The following is a 15,812-nucleotide window of genomic DNA, read 5'->3' as shown; positions in this document are numbered from 1 at the left end:
CACCCAAGGAACGAACAAATAAACTGTTTCGCACCGCCTCACTGCCATCGTGTCTATTCCGTCACCTCTTCTGTTTAGGTTCTTGGGAATTTGCCATCCTGCAACTCTGTTTCGCTGGAGATTGCCTTGTACCTACCATAGCATACCCTGTCGCTCTTCCTTTCGGTGTTGTCTGTCGACCCTAGACAGCGAACTTCCTCTCTTTTCACCGATCCCCGCATCATCGGCCCTTCTGGCCTGCAATCGCGTTAGTGGTCTGTGGTGATCGTGATCACCAGGCTGTGCATTTCCCCTCACTCCAAGCCGACATAACCACAGAATAACCGAGACGCTGGAGAGTCGACTGACTAGGCTTGGGAGTACTATCACAGACTCTTTTCGACTCCAAACTGGAGTTCAGTCCACCGATTCTGGGGGAACGCCTCGTTTCCGTTTCGGGCCAAAAATCAAGTGTGGCTCCTTGCGTGGTCGATCATCAGCCAAAGCAGCAAAAGTCCCAAAAGTCTAGAGGCGCCAAAGGGAAAAAGAAACGAGGGAAATAGAAAGGAAAATAGTCGCACGACTCAATGCGGTGGGCTTGCACGTAAGAAACAAAAGCACAGCCATACATTATTGTTTTGTTCTCCAAAATAAAATAATAGACCCAAAGGGGAAAAAAAAAAGAAAAAGAGGAAGAGATCATCCTTAATATTACTTGGGAGCTGCAGAACACGGGGTAAGTTTGTTGCTCTTTCTCTAACACTCTGTCACTCGCTTCACTTTCACTTTTTTTTCTTTTTACCCTCAGCCTATTTTCTATATTTGTCTCTGTTTCCTATCCACAATCTCCTGGCTACTGTATAAGATCATTTCAGTGCCGATTTCATCCGTCTAGTCCATTATGCACTTGCCTCGGTATTCTTCAACATGACAGCTACTCACCTCTCTCCCCTACAACAGGACCTGTCTAGGTCGGGAAACCCTGAGATTTTCCAGTCACTCTCTGGTCTGTTCACTTCCAGATCAGAGAGACGTCGTTCCATTACTTCAACTACAGTCAACACTGACCTGGCGGTCGAGCAATTTCCTAAACAAAGCCCAAATCGTCGCAGTTCTATACTAAGAAGGCTGGCGGGGCCACGGGAGAACGCAAAGCGCTTCCTCCGCTTGGGCGCGCCGCCCAGTAACTGCTCATCATCGCCGCCACTTACCAACACTACTTCCGCTACCGCTACCCACCTGATGTCTCGGACGATGCGACCACGTCCTGTGTCCGAGATTATAATTTCTCCTCATGACGCGCAAATGTTAGTTTCTGCTGCAGCGGTGAGGAGAATGCGATCCGATTCTTCCTCTACGGTGTCTATGAGTTTAGGTCCGGCATCGGGGCAAGATATCCCATCAGCGTCGGATGCAACGGCGTCATTCCCTCCTCTCCGCCATGAGAAGATTGTCGCAACGGGGAGCGGTATCGCTGTTGGGATTGCCCTAACAGAGCCCGTCTTGTTTCTTCAAGGTTATGATCAGAATGACCCGAGTACTAAGAAATCCGCCATACTGCGCGGGCAGCTGCACTTGAAAATCACCAAGAGCGTCAAGGTTAAAAAGATCTCGATATGCTTCCGTGGTCACGCCCAGACTGACTGGCCTGACGGTATGTTTTCCTCGTAAGTTTGTATACTGTTAGAAAAGAGCCCTGCTGACCCTAAAACTCTTTCCTAGGAATTCCGCCGAAGAAGATCCATTTCCATGACAAGAAAGACCTGGTCACTCATGGAGTGATGTACTTTAACCACGGGGATACTGCCCTCATGCAGAACGATTACGGAGCACATTTCTATCAGCACGCTAAACCGGTGACCTCGGGGACAGGCAAAGATGGTTCGACAACGACTACCCGGGAACTCTTCTCCAAGAGTGGATCGTCCCCGTCCCTCAACCAGTCGACCGCGAAAGAGCTCAAGCGCCTCTCCTTACAAGCCAATCACGCATACTCGCGCAGCTTTGGAAAGAACGAAATGCCGTCTAGCAATCAGTCGCATCACCAGCGCAACTACAGGATGTTCCCAGTTGGTGACTACCTGTATAACTTTGAATTTCCCATCGATGGCTCTCTTCCAGAGACGATCAAGACCGATTTAGGCTTTGTCAGATACGATTTAGAAGCCATTGTTGAACGTTCAGGCGCATTCCGGCCTAATCTAATGGGCACCTTGGAAGTGCCCGTGATTCGTACCCCGGCCGAGGGATCGTTGGAGCAGGTTGAGCCCATTGCGATTTCTCGGAACTGGGAGGATCAACTGCACTACGATATTGTCATATCAGGGAAGTCTTTTCCGCTAGGCTCTCAGGTGCCTATCGCCTTCAAATTGACCCCCTTAGCCAAGGTTGAGTGTCACCGGATCAAGGTTTACGTGACAGAAAACATTCAACATTGGACGGCGGACAAGAGTGTGCACCGGCTGCAGCCACCAAAGAAGGTGTTACTTTTTGAGAAACGAGCGGATTCCGCCAGTGTGAGCACCTACCCTGGCAGCTCGATGCGTGTCACTGCAGGTGGCGGCATTGATTGGGATCATCGTGCGGCCGCTGCGAGAGGCGAGGAGATAGTGGATCGTAACCGGACGAATTTACTAGGAAATCTGGCAAATGATTCAGGCGTCGGCCCGACCGAAATGGAGTTCAACGTTCAACTTCCTAGCTGCCACGAAATGAAGAATCGGGATGAATCGCAACGATTGCATTTTGACACGACGTACGAGAATATTCAAATCAACCACTGGATCAAGGTAAGATAGCCTACGTTTAACATTTCCTAGTTGTTGCTGACTGGCTTGATATCTAGATTGTGCTGCGTCTCTCCAGACTTGATGAGCGCGACCCAAATAAGCGTAGGCACTTCGAAATCTCCATTGATTCTCCCTTCCACATCCTCTCCTGCAAGGCCACGCAAGCCAACATCTATCTCCCTGCCTACACCACTCCAAGCTCCGATCCGGGTCTGCCTACGCAAGAGTACGAATGCGGCTGTCCTGGAGCGGCAAGGGTCAACAGGAACAGCTCGAGCAGCCAACTACTAGTGTCTGATCGGGAAGATGCACCGAATGGCGGCACTGTATCTCGCAGCTTCACCAACGGATCTGGGGGCTTGGCTCGTCCGCCGCAAGCCCATCTCGCGCATGAAGCAAATGAGCGTTTTCCCCGTCCTATGCACCTTCTTCGGGCGCCATCCTTCGCTCCGCCTGCGTTTGAAGACGTTCCACCTCCACCGCCACTAATAACCCCACCCCCAGAGTACAACACAATCGTGGGCGACAATGACAGAGAGGCTGTCCTGCAGGACTATTTCTCGCGATTATCATTCTACGAGGAAGGTGACGGAGATGAACGTGGCCGTGGCCGTGTCGACGTACCCCTCACTCCAGGAGGCCGCGTGAACCGCAGCATGGATGTTCCTCGAGAATGGGTACGACTTGGAGAACCCGCTGTCCAATAGCATACGAGATCGAGATTTGAATGAGTGGACAGGATTTACGACGTCATGAATTTTTATCGTGTGACTTACTCGTGATGGAACCAAGCGGGAAAGCGTTTGGAGTCGGATCTAAATGGCGGGAGTTTGGGTTTCAATAGGTTGCGTTTGTTTATGGTGGCTTCATACCGATTCAATATTTCTCACTCACCGGTCACTCTTGGCCAAGGCGTAAACAGGCTGCATTGGAAGGCATTAGGCGCTTTGATTTAACCTCGGCGGTGTCAACATCATCTCCAGCAAACTCGGTTACTACACATATCATATAAGCATCAGGAATATAGTGCATTGTGCCGACCTTCTCTTTGTTTCATTGATGGTGTTATGACCTCAGGGGTGACTAGTTTGATTTGCTGTAGATAGTGTTCACAGTGGCTCTTATGCCCTGCGACCGGCATTCTGTACATACGGAAGCTGTCACAATGACTGCACAAGCCAATAGCCGAAAGTGAGCCCGACGCAGACTCAGTCTTGTCTACGAAAGAGCAAGGTTTTAGTCACAGGCGGTCGGAGAGCTCTATGGCTCAGCCTCAGCGAGAATTCGACGATTGAGTTCGCTGTCTGGAGCGCTTCTTCCGGCAGTATTATGGACAGTTCATGCCTTCATGCACGATAGTAAACCCGATGAGATGGCGCATGTTGCAGGAGTCTATGTTTCTCATCACCACTATTCCTTATTGACCGCTGGTACTCGCAGCCTACCGGCCATTGCTTGTTGGGGTACAAATTCAATTGGCTAGTCCGCAGGTGTTCAATATGCCAACCGAATAGCGCTCACTGTCTGCACAAGCACATAGTCCGCCTCTGACATCGAAAGCCCTCGTTCAGACATACATAAACTAGTCTATACAGTAGCAGCAGTCTTGTCGTTATGAACAGACGGCCTAGATCTTCGAGCGACCATCAAACCCCGTAAGGAATTTCGACCTCTTCATCTCAGGCGGCTGCGCCAGGCAAGGCGCAAGCCGACGCGAAAAGTTCTTGAATTCCTGTGTCGACGCATGCTCCTTCAGGTTTGCTGCATCGGTGTATCTTGCTCAAAGTCAGTCTTCCCCTGATTCTCAGACCGAATCGTTCGTGAATGCGACGAGACTCACTTCTCCACGATGAGCAGCTCATCAGTCCCTTCGGGTCTAATAGCGAAGTAGATTTGAGTCTTGTGTTCGTGCGCCTTGATATGCTTCGCGAGGGCGCCGAATGCTTCTACGACCTGATTTCAAGCCCGAGGTTAGAAGCCGGTCGCGCTTGGTGAGGAGTAAGGGCCATACCTCGTCGTACTTCCCTGGTTTGGGGACCAGCTTCACGATGTTGTAGATCGCGTCTGAGGACATCTTCGGCTCCGTGGTTTCGCTCTGGTGTACCCTTGACTACAGGCTGTCGTGGAGCGAGGTGAATGTTGGTTTCGTTATATATATAGTTGCTCGTCAATGTGAGCTTTGAGACTTTGGAGAACTATTGGGATCTCTGGAGGTATGACCGTATGGATGCTTATGGTCCACCCCAGGTATGCATTGGCCAATCGCCGAGTCGGCCTCGGCCCGGTCTGGGCCTGAAAGATTGAGATGAGTAGATGAGCCGAGGATGTCATAGACCATCGATTGTTTGCTGAAGAAGCAATCAAATGATGGATGATCACATAATCAGCCCTCTCTCCGAGATTTGTAGGTGCCTTGTGTATATTATTCGGTCATCATAATCATCTCCCTGATTTTCTCATGTGGTTTACTGTTCTTTAGAGGTTATTTGGGAGGACAATTCTCTGAGTGCAATGTCATGGAGAGGAGAGGTGTCCCTTGCTCAGCATATCAATTGAAGTCGAGTAGGTAGAGGACGATGCTTCTGCAATTGAACAAAGTAATCGACACCTATATTACCATGGTGATTCACGATCATTGGCTGCATTGCAGATCTGACACGTGATGGTATCGGCACCAATGACGTAACGCGATATCGAGACTTCCAATCTCAGGACCGATTGTGGTCCAGAGGAAGGTGGCTCTTACCATTCAAAGTATCTACTTTGCACTCGAACATGAGCGAAGATGTATCGTCTTCATCAAAGCAACGTCCTATTATGAGGAAGACACTGCTGCTAGTTTTCATTCATGGGTTCAAGGTCCGTTCGCTTCTCTAATGTTCCTGTTGTTCCTCCGTGTTATCAAAGGTTGGGAAACTCGATCAGGGCTCATACTGAACATCTGTTTCTTATAAAGGGCGATGACAACACCTTCGCCGATTTTCCAGATCGTCTACGTGCTGTAGTTGCTCGTGCACTTCCCGCAGTCAAGGTCGCTACCGTGGTATATCCCAAATATGAGACTCGTGGTGGTCTGAAGGAATGTGTGGGAAGATTTCGGGAATGGTATGTCTATGTCGAGACCACGGGCTTGGACTACTCATACTTTATTTGCAATCTCGCTGATACCTCTCTCCTTGCCTAGGCTCCAGGACAGAGTTATTGACTTGGAAGTAGCCAATCGTACCACATCGCCGACCGTTGACCCTTCTGTCCACGTTTTCCTAGCTGGTCATTCTATGGGTGGCATTGTCGCAGCCGAGACGCTATTGTTGCTCGCATCAGAACAGCCCATTCCTGCAGACGCCTACTCAGATGTATCTTCAAGCCATGCTTCAGTTGGCTGCGAAGCAAACTCGAAGACTGCCGCAAGTCCACGACTCGTAGAACCGGGCACATTCATGTTTCCTCATATTCAGGGCGTGCTTGCATTCGATACACCGTTTCTGGGAATTGCTCCGGGCGTTGTTTCCTATGGTGCCGAAGGACACTATAAGAATGTCACCACTGCATATAACGCATTATCGGAAGTAGCGGGCTTGTTCGGTTTCGGAGGAGCCAATAACGCTTCAAGGGAAGGCTCAAACGCCACACAGCAAACACAGCCCAGGCTTCTACCTTCGACACCTGCCGGTACTCCTGCCTCGGCTACTGATGCTGCTGCCACGCCATCCTGGCAGCGCTGGGGTCGGTATGCTATGTTTGCAGGGGCTGCAGGTGCTGTGGCTGCAGGTGGCGCCGCCGCAATGTACACACAACGACAACGACTGACGGAGGGTTGGGACTGGGTTTCTTCGCATCTTATCTTTGTTGGGTGCTTAGCGCGCCCCTCGGAATTGCGACAGCGTCTCGCACTCCTGTCCACAGTGTACAACGAACGAGGGATACGTTGCACGAATTTCTATACGTGCTTGGGTAAAGGCGCCCCATCGTTGGTCGAGAGTAGTACAAATCAAGGCAAGACTTCGTTCAGTCAACGGATCCTACGCTCAAAGCACCGCACATTCTGCACCCTGCCGGCTGAGGTTGAAACGGGCCAAGGCACACCGGGATTTCCGGAATCGGGATTTTCGTGGGTCAGGGCGATCAATGATAGGGCAGCGGACGAAGTGAGTGCCCATATCAGCATGTTTTTGCCAAACCAGAATCCGGCATATTTAGAGCTTGTCGCCGATGCATGCAGATCCGTGGTGGAATCGATTGATAAGGGTTGGTACTCCACTGCCACAGCACCCATCGAGGAAGTTGATGATACACCGCCACAGGCTGGCAAGAGTAATACTCCACCGAATACTGAGAGTGAATTTATGGACGCTGACGACGTCGTGGTTGTGGATTGAGAGTTGTGGAAGAAACTTTATTCTGTCCAAGCCTGAAAAAAAAAATAAAAAATTCTGTTCATTTTTCGTCTGATGACTTGCCAACACTTGAGCGCATTGGACCTCATGTCCTGCCTTGCCGATGAACTGCACTCGATTATTGGACATTCTGTTCGTCTCCCGCAGCCTCCGAAAGCCCGAGGTTACATTGATGTGTCTGGAATCACCGTCCACATTGCACGCCGAGGCCTGCTTAGAAATGACCGGTCGTGTTGTACCCGGCTTAGAGACGTAGGGTCTCCTCATCATGTTGCCACCGAGGAAAGTTTGGTGAGCATCCGGAACACGGCAATTCGTACGATCAACAGGCAATGAGCAGCCATTCTCCTCCACCAAGCGTTAAGTCTGCTGCAGCTGGTGCATGCGACTGCAGCCTAGGGGATACCAATTGACTTAGAAATGGATCAAGCCAATATTTTATTTGCCGTTCCCGCTGGAAGCGGCTTCTGATCCCTGCATGGACAAAATGACAGCGAGCTAGGATCATGTTTCGGGGCCTTTGGATTCACGCGGTCAGATTTGAGCTACGCTCCGTTGAGAAAATGTGACGATGAGTGTAACTGCATACTTTTGGACCTGCCCTATTCTTCCTAGCCGGAGACATTTTCCGTCTATCCGCCCTGCAGTACTCCAATAGAAATGACACTGTTTAGCAACCGTCCGAGTGTGCTCCGTATGCTTTCAACGAAGGATTTATCTGCCGTGGCAGTTGCAGAGTTAGCTTTCCACTAGAATGGTGGCGCGTGTCAGTTGAAATGACCAAGTTCAAATGGACGCTCTAATTAGTATCGATTAAATGACCTAATAGAGCAAAGAACGCTGTTCATTCAATAGCAGGATTGGATAATCAGGAAGCCAGCATAGAATACCATGGACTGGATGCAGCATACATCAGGGTATTTCTGTAACTTTGGTAAATGATAAAGGATCGGTGCAGGTTCATTAGATTAAAAGAGGACAACAAGGTTCTCATGCTTTCCCCTCCCCGAAAAATACAGCGCAGCGCTAAAAGTAAAACATCCCTGCAAGTCTGGACGAATACCGCTGACATATGGAGTATGGATATGATAAAACATAATGTCCACAAATGTAGTGCTTAATGTGATGGCTGATGCATGTAATATCCACCGGTGAGTCTTGGACGCATGAAACCCGGCTGATCAAAATATGAGACTCAGAAGAGAAACCAAAATGCCCAAGATGTGATTAGTATAACAAAAAAGACGATTAAGAACCAGGTCAATAATTGTGACCGCCATAAGTGGAAGCACGGTGATGATACATGCTCCCGGCATACTCCGAGTGAGAGTCTTGATAGACGGTCGTTCGACGGTCCTCCTCCGGAAGAAGTTCTTTGACTTCCCAGGTATTAGGTTTAATGCCCACCGAGAACTCGAGGTCTTCTTTTGTGATGTAATCCCAGAACTACAAGACCGGTCAACATTGCTCGAAGTGGAAAAGGAAGAAAGAAACTTACCTTGTAGACCATCATGACGGCGAGCAAGTTACAGAACGTAGCGAAGAAGAGACCATCAAGATAGTGCTGTACGTTGTCACAGATTGTATCGCTGAATCCATACAAAAGCACCTGTCCGCAGATGAAGACAATAACCCCAAAAGCGATGTGCCCCAGCGGCCAGCGGTCTTCGAGGGTATTCATTACCAAGAGGAGTTGCATAACGAGATAGATCGCGAGGCTGATCGCATTGAGGATGTATAGCACCACAAACAGAGCGATGGTGTTCGTGGGGCTCATGCCGCCCCAGGATTTGAAAGTCAACAGCGAGATCAGAAATGAGACGACAAACATAGCCGCGGACGTCAGTCGTATGAGCCAGACTGACAGAAAAGTGCCATCTTCGTAGAGTTGGAAACCAACGAATCCATTGATGAGCAGACAGGTGCATAATGCAGAGGATAGGCCGTTCTGCACGGCCACAAAGTAGGGGAAAGGACCACTTCGAGGGGGAACCACACCGGCATCAATGACCAATGAGCAGATAGTCAGAGCCATGTAGATGTAGAAGAATGTAATGATCTCTTTACGGCCTGATAGTTCACAGAGTTAGCGTGCCATTTGAAACATCGGTAAAACATGCAGTTTCAAGCAGGAACTTGACACGCGATCGGAGGAAGGGGTCCAGGTTTAGGACTCACCAACTGCGGTGAATTTGGACCTGACATGCAGAATCATGATGACCGTCATTGCTAGAGCAACGATATGCACGAAGGACGCAGCGCCTTCAAAGATAATGGTGTTTGCCAACTCGATATTCCGCGCATAACAGTTCGGAATGATGCCAGTGGATCCTGATATCGAGGATGAAGGGCCCACCAACGAGCAAAGGGGGAGCGCTGCCTTTTGGCATACCGAGTCGAATTGCCCGAATCCCATTTCGATGAGATGATTAGAACCTAAAAATTGAAGAAAAACGAAAGTCTGGCGACTCTTTCGACGGTGTGTTGATACCGAAAGGAGCGCCGTTCAAAGATTGTCTCCACAGCGATGGCTGGGCGGACCTGGGAAATGCTGGCGTCCAAACCCCCTTCTTTTTGCAGCCTCAAGGCGATTTCAAGCGTCCAACAAACGAGCGCGAGCTCCAGTCCGGATCATCAGGAGTTGGCAAAAGTCAGAACGGTATGATGACTCTTCCTCGAGTCGTAGTCGGGCGACAACCAGACCCGCGACAGTGGGATGAGGGGATTTCTTTCTGTTTCTGACTTTCTGTGTCCAGAGCCGCGATTATCACGGGGTCCGCTAAGGCCAGATCGGGAATGGGCTGTTATCGTTTCTATTTTGAGAATAGTGTATCTCCAGGTTGCTGTCGACCTGTCGTGTGCCAGAAGTGGTTAGCTTTATTTCTAACGTGAGCTTAAGACAAGCTAGCCTTTTATAGCTAGCGCCCCGGTGTATACAGATCTCTTCGAGACTCCAACAAGCGCCCAGGACTGACAGCAGCAGTCCAGCCAAGACCCATCCCGATTATCACCTACCAGAGGAAGCTGCATAACCGTCATAATAATAATGTTACCATGGTAAGCCTCACTCACCCCTCTGAAACCTGCACACGGTAGGTGGACGCTTCAATAATGATTGAGGCTGCACAGATTACGAAGTCGAAAATTCGAGTTAGACGTCTTGATCCATCTTCTCGTGTATCACCACCTTCTGTACGGAGTAATGGTGGACTGAAACGCCCAGAACAAATTGTTGCCCGCCTCACAAAATCGCAGGTGTTGGAGTTTGACTAGCCCAGGGACCAGGCTTCATAGGTCATCTCACTGGTGTTCCCGTTTCCATTAGTATTTGGAGGACATTGAATCTTGATCCCGGGAAGTATTTGTGTATTATAGAGTCTCTCGGTACGATGAACCAGTCAGTTCCTCCAAATCGTGAGTCCGCCATGGTCATACAGCTAGAGTCTCAGCGAATTGCACTAAAAGCTTGAGAAGAATGTTCCCTCGGGCTCCACCTGTAGGGACGAAGAAGTTCAGGAACTCTTGAACTTCGAAGTTTGAACTTTGGACGATGTCCGAAAACCGGATCCCCCCACCCCAATGTGAGGCTGGGAGCAAGCCATCTGGAATTCTGGATTCATGATGACTCGCAGAAAGTACATCGATTTGACCCTTAAAGAGTTGCCTTGGACAGCAGCTCAATCACACCAGGGTATGAAGAGGTACTTACGATCCCGGTGGAAGAATTACTAGGATCCTTGTTATTTTTCCCTCTTCCTGCAAGGGTAGACCGACCGCGGTTCATAATGCCACGGACCATCTTGAACCCTTGTTCATAATCTTACCTGCTAGGCAGAAGGCTTCAAGTCAGATCCTTATTTCGTTAGGTAAAAATGGCATGGCACCATACACGCTGAAACCTGTCGACTAGTCTTGGATCATTAAGAGAAAACATCGATCGATCTGTGATATTGACAAGCTTTCGGCTTCACTTTTGCATGTGAAAAACGGGATGAATTATCCGCTCTTCAATCATCCGATATCCAGACTGAGCGTCAGGCAATTCTGGGCGAAAAGTGGTGACGACACCCCATCTCAGGCGTGGAGAGTGGAGTCCTCAACTTTTCCGCAAGACGCCAGTGCAGTTAAGTCTAACACCAATGTACACCATGTCTCACCATCGCGTGGGTTCGTCGTGTGCATCCTGCACAATGCAATAATAGGTACAACTTCTAAAAAGTTCCTGGAGAATAGAGACCTTTGTCTCATTATCATCATTACCGTCATAATTTCCGATGAAAATAACATGATTATTTCTAGCATCAAAGTTTCCTTGGCGGGGTGAAAATCCCCCTGCCCCTGGTCTCTCAGGCTGCCAGCAGCTCAAGCCTTGGCACGATCGGGAGGCCAACGGCATTCTAGCAAGCCTTCGTGGCTTGCTCAATCACATTCTCTTGACCAGGGGGAAGCAGGTAATCTTCAAACTTTTACTGTGGCTGTGGAAATATGGGACACCTTGCCCGGATACGACAGAACGGGAAAGGGGATAGGACCTAGACTAGGCCTTAATTATTGCGGCTTCGAACCTTCGTCATGCACAAAGGTAAGACTCGGACCCAAAAAAGAGACATTTGTCTCTTCCTTGGGGCGGAGCGAACTGCCCAAGTCTATTTGACTGCATTTTAGTATTTCTGTTAGGCTTCGCAGGTTCCAGAACGAGCTCCAAGGGTCCTTCATATGCTCATTTCTTTCCTATATTAATAGAATTATGACTCAACCCATTGGTTATCTCCTCGAATGAATTGTTCCTAGAGCCAATCACACGATAGTGATGCGCGATCTAGGCATACATCCTGGGAAGGTGGAAATGACGTCCGCTAAAATGCTCGCCCTTCGAACTTCGAAGAGGAGAAGCCTTTCAGCGCTCATAATTGATCCTCATTAATTGACACATGCATACAGAGCACATATGCCACACTTGCAGGGCAAAACCAAGTGTCTCAGACCGGATTTTTGCGCCGCGATAATGGCTGAGATGGGGCTTCGACTCCGTATCAATTTTGACTTTCGCCCATCTGCCCACCATGATGCACGATGGCTTGCTCGCTAAAATGTGCTAAAACAACAGTAACATCCGGTAATCGGTATTTTCGGAGTGCATTACCCACAGTTCCACATCGATATTTGATCGCCCTAATTGACCAGAGGGGGTCCATTTTTCTCTCGTGGATCAGAGGCCAGGTGATAACCAAGCGTAATATCTCCGCGCCAGTTGTTGTCAACACGAAACAGCCTGCAAGGCGGCTAGCCTGTCACTGTTCGAGATTTAACTCTCCTCTGCTTGGTATGCGTGGGAAATCCCGTGTCGGGGCCCGGCAATGATGGACGACTCATCAGCTAACATACTCCGGCCCTACTGCCTAATCCAACGAATCTTGCTCTTTCATGCCAGCCTGGCATTATCCTGATCTCTATGACATCGTAATTGCGTATGCATGGAAGATCCTAGCTAGCGCCACGTGCGGGTAAAGCATCAACGGCTGCGAGGGACCGTGTCGATCTCCCATTAAAGCCGTTAACGACGAAGCAGTCACTCATGAAACTCGGGTGTCATGGTGAGGCTATTCCCAACACTACTCCCTTAAAAGTGATTGGGGAACAGAGTTTATGAGCCTCCACCCGATTCCTGTCGTCGCTCCTGTGAGGCCTTGTACCGCTCCGATTAAGCTGACAACAGGCCGGGGCCGCATTCTGCGACATGGGAGGAGACTTTTCAAACAGCCCCATTCACGATGCTACGCAATGAGATTGCATTGCGTGTATATGCTAGATCCAGGTAGGCTGGTAAGAGGACGGTAGACTTAGTAGCCTGGAATAACTTTCAGGGAGAACCCATAATCGGCAGCTAAAAAGAAGGAGCCCGAGTGGTTCCTGGAGCTTTTGCCTGTTTTGTTAATACCCTCTGAGCTTGAATTTCTCTCAACCGTTCGGCGTCTATATCTGCTTCTGTTATTATTTTACAATTTGCACTATTAGTCTATTTTATTTTTCATGTTTTCTAACTTTCATTTACCATTCCTTTAGTCCTAGTAGTGTCTGGTATTAGCAAGAGCATTATTATCGACTTTCATCTAAATTATTCGATATGAATTTTCTTGCCTAACCCTGGTGCATCTGGCTTGTGATGGGGGCCCCAGTCAACAGATGCACCTGTAGCAAGACACGGCAATCCTCACCTTGCAACAGCCCACCACGAAAGGCGACATATATCTTCATAGTTTCCTCACATCGTCCGGCAGGGCTACCGGTTGCTTCTTCGCATTCCTCTTCAGACATTATACCACAATTGGGGAATCAATCCTCAATCCACTTTGGGGTCTTTCAGTACTACCTATCCCGCTGTGTATCTGCTGCATAATTTGGACTCTGCACCTTCTGCAATTCAACAGGGATCTCCAATCCTTTCAAATTCGTTGGATTCGCTTCTTGTTGCATGCGGCCACAATGTGCAATTATTTCAAGAACTACTATATCTACAGCTCTTGCCGCGAACCATCACAACATTTCATCCGCACATCGGTCGACGGAGCTAAGGAGAGCAAGTGTCCGGACAGCCCTCATGACAGATTCATTGTAGTCGTGGGGAAATGCCGCCTCTGTCCTCCTCGTTGAGCTCCTATCATTTGCATGTTCCATGCATCCAACCTTCGGCAGCTACGACCAGAGACTGTTAGATGGTCGTCCTGAAACGGCGCACCGCTTCTATGCTCTGTCTGGAGTTGCCGACCCTCTGTTGACAAGGTCTTCTAAGGAAAAGAGCCTTGCGAGATGGAACAATTATCAACGCGGGGTATTTCATCTTCTGAATATCTCAACTGTGACTCGCAGAGTCACAATAATGACTACGAATTCACTGTGCGATATACTTCCTACGGATTAGGGATCACGTCAATTCTCGGATGTCTTTCCCCCTTGATATAAAATCTTCTTGTTTGCGAAGCAAATGGCAGATATGCGTGTATAATCGGAATTGGTTTTTTGGCATGGAAAGGCGCTCGGAGAACTAACTGTACACGGGGAGGAATTGGTGGGTGTTGGCGTTCTTGTCATGTATACCTACCGCGAATGGATTTTCTTGCATGAATCTCCCCGTCTGGCCGTTCTTTTTTTTCTTTTTTTTTTTTTCTTTTTTTTTTTTTCTTTTTTTTTTTTTCTTTTTCTGTCTTTATTATTATTATTATTATTCTGATTCTGTCAAGTTTCTTTTCCCCCCTCCACCTCAACTTACTCCTCCTCGCTGGTTCCCTTGAGTTGGTGCGACACCCATCGAAGCGAATGTCTCGATTACTGCCATATCGCAACTAGATACCACCGTACTTTGCTGACCGTCTGCACTCGCTGCTCCGGGGCTTTCCTGTTATACAACACAGACCACAGTCAGAGTCACATGCTGGCTGTACGCGACATGCAGTTCTCTAGGAATCGATTGTGTCACCTTTTGATTCCTCGGACCTAATAAATCAAAGGGATAGGTTTGGACAACCTGCGACGCTCAAACGATATCGGCAGGCAGTGCAGCGAATTATAAGACTCGTTCAACGGGCTGGCAGCTACTCCGTCTCCGAAGATGATCAAACACGCCTTGGCCGTTAGGCGGGGGTCAGGCCCCGGACTTTTCCTTTTCCTCAAAGTTTACTTTGTTCGCCTGTGTCTTGTTTTCGATGCCGTTTCTTCCAAACCCGTTTCTTTGTGCAATTCTTCAAGCACCTTGAGTTGAACTTTCGAGATGAGGAGGGGGCAATACAAGACAACAGAAAATGAACAAAAGCCACGCACCGACAAACTTAAATAATGTTTCTCGCTTCTCTCAACTTCCAATACCTTATCAAGGTCAATTAATTTTCATTTCGACCATTGACGCAAAAGACCTGCATCGCACCCCAGACGGTACATTGCCAAGCCCATATGCTACTGCATCTACTGAGGACCAGATGAGGTCCGGCGCTTTCTTTTACTAAACAGCATCTCGCAATCGGGTCTGCATATACCGTCCAGAGGATAGTAACACTAACCATAGAGATAAGCACAGCCGTGCTCCTCCTTTCCTCTCAAGGTTAGAAAGCCGGAGTTGTGCAGCAATGAGGACAATTCGGCGTCGTCAACGCCAAAAAAACAGGCCTAAACGACCAATTAAATCAATTGGCTCCCATTACTAACTGGTCCCAGAGGTAGCAGGGAGTTGGGTTCCATCGCCCAACTGCGGCACGGCATTCAGGAAGCTGGACAGTCTAAAGCGACCAGGGGTGTTGGGAGAAAATGAAATTATATAAATTCTGTCTAGACTGACTGGGGCCCCCTGTTGCGTTTGCCCCCTGCTTCACTGGCTTTGCTCTATCCTCCAATCATCGAAGATATTCTCAGGCTTCCCTGCATCGACTGGTGATTTGACAAGACCATACCATAGACAGCCGGCAGCCTTTCGGTATGTCCGTTCCGTGTGGCTAAAACCAGTGCTAGTTTGTACCTTATCTTCGTCCAGGTTAGCTCTTTTTTCTTCTGGACCTTTCGAGCGCTATGTGGAATCGTGATGGAACTATGACATTTCCACTGCAGCCTTGACAGGCATGGTTACACAACCGCCGTTTGGACTGCACTCGGACGCTTTCCC

The 15,812-nt window shown here is 48.9% G+C and overlaps 4 protein-coding genes across 4 annotated transcripts, besides 3 other annotated features; 2 read left to right on the top strand and 2 right to left on the bottom strand.

Moving 5' to 3' along the window:
- Positions 1 to 1,344: 1,344 nt before the first annotated feature.
- On the top strand, positions 1,345 to 3,475 carry NFIA_013510 (arrestin family protein; the record flags this gene model as incomplete). The annotated part of the gene is made up of 3 exons (XM_001264558.1): positions 1,345 to 1,633; positions 1,702 to 2,768; positions 2,825 to 3,475. The coding sequence occupies 3 exons, from the start codon at positions 1,345 to 1,347 to the stop codon at positions 3,473 to 3,475; spliced, it is 2,007 nt and encodes a 668-aa protein (XP_001264559.1).
- Positions 3,476 to 4,395: 920 nt separating this feature from the next.
- NFIA_013500 (putative quinol monooxygenase) lies at positions 4,396 to 4,842 on the bottom strand (the record flags this gene model as incomplete). The annotated part of the gene is made up of 3 exons (XM_001264557.1): positions 4,396 to 4,543; positions 4,609 to 4,721; positions 4,780 to 4,842. The coding sequence occupies 3 exons, from the start codon at positions 4,840 to 4,842 to the stop codon at positions 4,396 to 4,398; spliced, it is 324 nt and encodes a 107-aa protein (XP_001264558.1).
- A 743-nt stretch (positions 4,843 to 5,585) lies between these two features.
- Positions 5,586 to 7,147, top strand: NFIA_013490 (uncharacterized protein; the record flags this gene model as incomplete). Its single annotated transcript, XM_001264556.1, has 3 exons — positions 5,586 to 5,627; positions 5,725 to 5,873; positions 5,953 to 7,147. 3 exons carry the CDS (start codon positions 5,586 to 5,588, stop codon positions 7,145 to 7,147), a joined length of 1,386 nt encoding a protein of 461 aa, XP_001264557.1.
- Positions 7,148 to 8,425: 1,278 nt separating this feature from the next.
- NFIA_013480 (chitin synthase export chaperone) lies at positions 8,426 to 9,581 on the bottom strand (the record flags this gene model as incomplete). Its single annotated transcript, XM_001264555.1, has 3 exons — positions 8,426 to 8,611; positions 8,664 to 9,235; positions 9,344 to 9,581. 3 exons carry the CDS (start codon positions 9,579 to 9,581, stop codon positions 8,426 to 8,428), a joined length of 996 nt encoding a protein of 331 aa, XP_001264556.1.
- Positions 9,582 to 14,304: 4,723 nt separating this feature from the next.
- Positions 14,305 to 14,363: a microsatellite.
- Positions 14,309 to 14,363: a microsatellite.
- A 6-nt stretch (positions 14,364 to 14,369) lies between these two features.
- Positions 14,370 to 14,389: a microsatellite.
- Positions 14,390 to 15,812: the final 1,423 nt, after the last annotated feature.

Source organism: Aspergillus fischeri, genomic scaffold (genome assembly GCF_000149645.3).
Source record: "Aspergillus fischeri NRRL 181 1099437636249 genomic scaffold, whole genome shotgun sequence".
NCBI lineage: Eukaryota > Fungi > Ascomycota > Eurotiomycetes > Eurotiales > Aspergillaceae > Aspergillus > Aspergillus fischeri.
Note: the sequence above shows the minus strand (reverse complement) of the source record. Positions and strands in the feature narration are given on the sequence as shown.